The following is a 6756-nucleotide window of genomic DNA, read 5'->3' as shown; positions in this document are numbered from 1 at the left end:
TTGTACTATCTAATTTTAAGGATTCAGATCCTGCAACAGAGCCATTGTTGCGATGAGAAATTGCAACAACATGCTAGTTGCAAAAACTTCTGATGATGATCATGAGGCACGTGGCATGTAGAGAAGAGGGCGGATGACAGCGTGCGATCCGTCGGATGATTTATAACATTACCCTTATTATTAGGTATAGGCATATGTATAGATGGATGAGAAGTACACAAAAATTTAGCTTTTTATATTTAAAAAATCATATTGGAAAATTTGAGGAAAGGAGTTCCACGTAGTTGGCTTTTGTTGCCCTGGATTGCGCCCAAACGTCCGATTTACATCAGACGGTTCCTAGGTGCGTGTGGCTCGGCAGGGGATTCGATCCATTCCCTTTGTGTCTTATCTCCGGCGCCAAGAAGCCTCCAGCTCCGGCCGCTGAGCCAACCAAAACGGAAGCCATGGCGACCACGTCGACCACCCCGTTCCACCGTCTCCTCGCCCAGGCCCGGTCGAACCCCGCCGCGCGCCTCCAGCTCTACACCCGCGGCCCTCCCACGCTCTCCTTCTCCCGCGCCATCTCCTTCCGCCGACGTCTTGCTGCCGCATCCAAGGACACCGCCAGCGACAAGGGGCAAGAGCAAGAATCGTCCACGGCAGCGGGCGGAGCCGCGGATCCCGCAGAGAAGGAAACACCTCCGGATGGGAAGACCTCGGATGAAGTGGCGACGGAGCTTAAGGAGGTGATGCGTGCGCGTAAGGAGGCGGAGGTCGCCGCAGGCGGCGGTGGGTGGTGGGCCGGGGTGGTGCAGGAGATGACGGAGATCGAGTGGCCGGCGCCGGGGAAAGTTCTGGGCACCACGGGCGTCGTCCTCGGGATCATCGCGGGATCCACGGTGGCGCTGCTCTCCGTGAACGCGATCCTCGCCGAGCTCTCCGACCGTGTCTTCGCTGGCCGGGGCCTTCAGGACTTCTTCTAAGGGTGACGTCGCGTCAACTTGTCTCCGTTTATCTTTGGGAAGGAGTTTTGGCTGACATTTAAGTGTTAACTACTCTTACTCCGAGAAGAGAAACCTACCTGAGTTTCTATGTCGGTACCACAGAGTAAAGCTGGTTAATTCATTTGATAAATCTGATGAACTTACTTGCACTTGGCAATACTTTCTATTTAGTGTAATGATTTGCTAAAGCTATATTTCTCACCCACAAAGATTTTTGCTTATGTTGTAGCCTCGACAAGGAAACATCCTATATATCGTATTATGAAATGACAGAACAATCTTAACAGTTAGTTCCAGCTAAACCTCTTCTCTAAAGACATCTACCTTGTGAACCCAAGTGTATGGACATTCCGTTTCGAAAAACAAGAAAGTGTATGGACATTCGTATATGCAACCTCATTCCCTAGCACTGATATTCACAGGTAGACGATGCAATTCTTCAGGCATAACCTCAGTTGCCACCTTAACAAAATTTACACCGTGCTTGTCAGAATATGTGGTTTGAAAGATAGGATCGCCACTCCCGACCATGGCTGATCTGTACGTGACCTTGGCTCTTTTTCTATGATCATGACACATGTGTAGGCCTTTGGTTTGGATGAATTTCATAGGAATTCTATAGGATAGGTTTTTTATAGGAATTTTTCTTTTTGACCCATTTGGTTCATAGGAATGGATTCATATTCCTATATAGGATTGGTTCCTATCCTCCACATTTCAAAGGAAAATAAACATTAGCCTGGACTCAATGAAAAAATTCTTATGATGTGAACCAAATGACATCCCTTTTCCCATTCCTGCTCATAGGATTTGAGATACATGTCATTTTATTTTCTATAATTTTCTTATTTCTATGATAATCTTATCCTATGAACCAAATGGGGCCTGGGTAATAGATTTGGGTGCTATTCATGTATGTTTAAGTATGGTAGGTTCAACTATTGGTTGTGACATAGACAAATTATTTGTCATGTTATGCAAACATTTCTCCAACGCACGACCCCATTTCGGGTGGGCTAAAGCGGATAAATGTGGCGGCCCAACGCGCAACATACAGATCCGGTGCAAATTTGGGCCGGATTTGCGTCTAGACGGACGCGCACGCGCCCTCTCCTCGTCCGCTGCGCCCTCTCCTCGTCCGCTCTGGACTTGTATGTCGGCCATGCAACCACGGGCTTGCTTGTTAGCCACCTAGCCGCCTCGCGTCCTTTTTTTTATGTCAAAGCCATGGACCGGTCAATCCACATCAGCTTCACTCTGTTGATGCTCCTACCTTCCAAGGCTTTCCTGCCTCCATGAGCCACGACAAACCCTAGAACAATTCGCCTCCTACCGTCTAACCCCCACAACCACAATGGGGATGTGGAAGTTGATCTCCGACAGGACGGCCAAGAACGACCATGAAGTGGGGTTGTTTGCTTCGTCGAGGAGTGTCGGCTTCTCCCTCCCCCTTCCCGCCATCGCGCGGTGCAATCAGCCCTACGTAAAGGTGGACATCTGTCGATGGTATTGAGAGACGGCGATCCCGCTTTCTTGGGCTGATGCTCACCTCCTCAATGGGTGGCATCTAAGCCCAGATCGGGTGCCAATGTCAGCCATCTCGACGAGCGGCCGCACCCGCCTCTTGGAGATCAACCACCGATGGGCTCAGGTCCCGCCTCATCTCCTTGCCGACCACAGGTAAGACATCGACCGACTCTCCGCTATGGGATACGTGGTTTCAGGACGAGCATGACATGCGACTGCAAACCTTTTTTGTCGGTCGTGCTCATAGCCAGCCCCGTGCACGCGGTAGGACATGCTCGATGTCCCCGCCACCATAACCGTCAGCACCACCAGTCATGAGCGTCGAAGAGGAGGAGGAGCTCGTGAAGAGGGTCCTCGAGTACGAGCGCAGCCGATGGGATGATCCAATCTAAGTTTTTATTTATTTCCTTTCATTTTAGTTAAAGTTTAATGGACTGCCGGGAGTATTTTTGGCCTAAATTTGTGCGTTAAGGTAATGTATAAGTCTAAGTTTTAATTGTTTTATGTTTAAATATAAGTCTAAGTTTTAATTGTTTTATGTTTAAATTTTAGTTCAAAACCAGACATGTTTGGAATGCCTGGGCCGCGTTGGGCGTGTGTACATCCTATACACAAATCCAGACAACGAAATCCGAATAAAATTGTCGTTCGTCTGGAGTGTGTGTTGGAGTTTGCCTAACAAAAGTGTCACTTTCTGAAGTTCTTTGGAATATCATGTCTGCAATGCTGCGCGCTCCAAGATTGCAACCAAACGCCACGCTTTGACGCTACCCCGAGCTTGGTTGAAACGTAATTGCTACACATACGATGTGTTTCTTTGTGTTTCTTTTTGTCCGGCCTGCTGCATTTTGCTTCTGGGTGTGAATGACTCGATCTTCAGTGGCGTACAGAAATCGTATGTGTAGTGTTTTACGTGTAGCATCGTTCTGAAACTTGGGACTTGCAAACTTGGCAAGCAAAAACAGTCCATCCGCGGGAACTTTTACTGTTTCCTGCAGGAAATAACCATTTAATATAACTTTTATAATTGCCGCAGATCAAACATTCTCTAAAACAAAGCCATAGTATGACATCGATGTTTCCACTCCAAACTTTTTTCATTGTTGTCTAAACAGCATAATGATAGGAAAACCCCATGAAACAATTGTGATAATTCAGCAAAAAATTGATCATTTTAAACACAAGCTGTAAAATAGTTCAAACGATTTATGGTAGGACGTTCTGGAGGAGTTTGTATGAACCATAGGAATACCGGAACTTTTAGTCTATACTAAACTTTTTGTGAAGAAGTTTCATGGTGTAGAGGCTTGGGCAAAACTCAATATATTTTTCACTTAAGTTTTTGTGGTCCATGTATTTTTAGATGCAATCAGCAATTTCAATTCTTCAGATCTGAAAAAACACTTACAATTTTAAACTTTGGAAAAGTCAATGAGGGTTACTTCTGTGATTTTTTTAGAACTATTTGCCTAGGAGAAAAATCTCAAAAGTTAGCATATGTAAAATGCTTCAATTTCACTATCCATAATTTTTTACGAAACATTGTCAAGATGTTCTTAGAGGTGTTTTTTTCACGAAGTTTATTTTTTCTTTGCTTGTGTTAAAACTTAAAAGCGAAACACTATTGTCCATGCAAAAAACAAGTGCGGAAAAGAGTGGCTCATTTCGGTGGCAGAAAGGAAGAAAGAAGTGGCAAAAGAAAGTGTCTCCATACAAACGGATATCTAGAAATCTGGTGCACTGAATCGGAGCATTAAACCTAAAGAAAAACTGCCATGCACATTCCATCCATGCCTAGTTGAGACTACTTGATTTGGACTCTATCGGACCGTAGCCAATCCTTTTCCTGTCTTGGATTGGTGTACACAAAACACAGGCACGTCCGCACATGGCTACTACTAAATCGAGAGGGGTCGGACAGCTGATGCAAGCAAAAAATATCAGGCCTAAACATGGAGTCAAAATTGGCAGACGAGCGATGAAGAAAACCGACTTGATAACATTATGGAGCGAAGTCCAAAACTTATTAGCTTCACCACACTAAGCTGGGCACCATCGCATTATACCCATGAATAAGGAGCAATAACAGTAACGTAGAGCAAGTTCACCGCATGAGCAAGAAGAGGTTCTGCTTCAATCTTGGCTTATTGTCATCTCCTCTGCAGATTCTTCCCCAGGCGTCTACTTCCTGCTGAGGACCGCCACGGTGCCGTCCTTCTTGGCGACGATGACCTTGGTGGCCATGCCGAGGAACATGCCGTGCTCGACGACGCCCGTGATGCGCAGCAGGCTGTCGCTGATGTCGCGCAGGTTGCCGTGTATGCCGTCGTCGAAGAACATCTCGACGATGTAGTTGCCGTTGTCGGTGAGGAAGAGGTCCTCCTGGTGGTCGCCGGCCTTGGACTTGACGGTCCTGAGCCTGGCGTGGAAGCCCGGCAATTTGTCGAACACCTTGCGGATGAGGCCGAGCGTGTAGACGCTGCCGAAGGGAACGACCTCGACAGGGACGGCGCCGGTGCAGCCGAGGCGGGGGACGAGCTTGGACTCGTCGACGATGACGACGAAGCGGGCACCGGCCCCCTCGATCATCTTCTCGCGGAGGAGCGAGCCGCCGCGGCCCTTGACGAGGTTGAGGTCCGGGTCGACCTCGTCGGCGCCGTCGATGGAGAGGTGGATCTCGGCGGCGTCGGCGAGCGCGAGCATGGGGATCCCGACGCGCGCGGCGTGCGCCTCCGTCTTGAGGGAGGTGGGCACCCCGGCGACCCCGCGCAGCGCGCCGGTGCGGAGGAGGTCCCCGAGGCGGTCGAGCGCGTGCGCGGCCGTGGAGCCGGTGCCGAGCCCCAGCGTCATGTCGGACTCCACCATGTCGACGGCGCGGTGCGCGGCGACGCGCTTGAGGTCCTCCTGCGTCGCCGCGTCGAGGGCCCGCGGCGGCGAGGCGGCGCTGCCCATGGCGGCGCGGGGGGCGAGGGTTTCTTGGAGGGATTGGGGTGGGAACAGAAACGGGAGGTGGGGGATTTTTAGGAAAGGAGGCGGCGGGAAATGGGAGCCTGTGGTGTGGGGGGAGATGGCACAGAATCGGCAGCATTTATGGGCATCGGAATGCGTGATAGATGCGGCGAATCAGGGACCTGACGCGGTCTTTATTCCCACGCGTTGTAAAATGGAACGGAAATTAATTCTAGGTGTCCTCTACGCTGCGTGCAGCACTCCTCTCCGTTGCTTGCCCTGCAGTCTGCAGTGCCATGATTCACGTTGCTGGGACGACATACGGACGGAGACGGCGTGGTTCATGCTTGATTACTATCATCATCGTTTCGGTGCTCATCTGATAGGCCTATCTTCAGAGGGATGCAAACTTTCTACCACTGCCCCAGTGAGACCATGTCAGATATGAGTATATTGTGGTTCGGTAACTGTCCTTTTTCTTTTATTATATCGAGTGGTTCAGTAGCTAACTTTGATGAACTCAAATTTCAGTTTTTATAGCGCATGTCCAAAAGTTACCTGCCAAATTCATTTATTCAGGTAAGTTAAAAAAAAATCAAAGTGTAGCCCTGTAAAATATTATTCCCTCCTTTTCCAGAATAACTTATGTGGTTCTAAGTCAGTTTCTCACTTCTCAAATCAAAATATAACCTACAAATAGTGAAATGAGTATAGCTTAGGTGATTAACTTTTTTTTTTAACCGCGCTTCTACCCCTTTCCATTACTTTCACATAACGGAAATACATCGGTCCAAGGAACAACAACCGAAAGGAAACATGAAAGGGGAAAAAGCGAGTCCAAAACATCGAAGGGAAACCCACCATGAGCGTCTGTCAACGAGTAACCCACCATGGGGCGAAAACCCAACGACACCTACTCACTACCACAGCTAGTCTAGATCAAAGAGGCAAGTCTAGGAGATCACTCCTAGTCTAGATCAAAGAGGCAAGTCTAGGAGATCACTCCAAAAGCAGCTCACGCAGGAGTAGCATTAACAAAGCACTAATGCAAAATGACGGTAGCAGCAGATCAGTCGACCTTCATCCCATCGAACGTGGCGCAGATTCTCATCAAGTTTGTTGCAGGAGTATTCAACATATTAGCCCCGTGTTCCATGGTCTCCTCGTCCTCTCCAACGAATAAACCTGCCCAATACGAAAAGAATCCACACGGAGAGAACACCACATCAAAAGGGGTGCTCAAAATTTTGTTCTCAAAGGTGGCTGTGTTGTGACTGTTCCATATGGCCCAACA

At 48.5% G+C, this 6756-nt stretch overlaps 2 protein-coding genes across 2 annotated transcripts; one reads left to right on the top strand and one right to left on the bottom strand.

Moving 5' to 3' along the window:
- Positions 1-378: 378 nt before the first annotated feature.
- On the top strand, positions 379-1129 carry LOC123426432 (preprotein translocase subunit SECE1). Its single transcript, XM_045110271.1, has one exon. The coding sequence runs from the start codon at positions 447-449 to the stop codon at positions 963-965; it is 519 nt and encodes a 172-aa protein (XP_044966206.1). The 5' UTR covers positions 379-446; the 3' UTR covers positions 966-1129.
- Positions 1130-4492: 3363 nt separating this feature from the next.
- Positions 4493-5567, bottom strand: LOC123426431 (probable ribose-5-phosphate isomerase 2). Its single transcript, XM_045110269.1, has one exon. It carries the CDS (start codon positions 5463-5465, stop codon positions 4695-4697), a length of 771 nt encoding a protein of 256 aa, XP_044966204.1. The 5' UTR covers positions 5466-5567; the 3' UTR covers positions 4493-4694.
- Between the last annotated feature and the right edge of the window lie 1189 nt (positions 5568-6756).

Source organism: Hordeum vulgare, chromosome 2H, assembly GCF_904849725.1.
Source record: "Hordeum vulgare subsp. vulgare chromosome 2H, MorexV3_pseudomolecules_assembly, whole genome shotgun sequence".
NCBI lineage: Eukaryota > Viridiplantae > Streptophyta > Magnoliopsida > Poales > Poaceae > Hordeum > Hordeum vulgare.
This window is presented reverse-complemented; position numbering and strand designations above follow the sequence as displayed.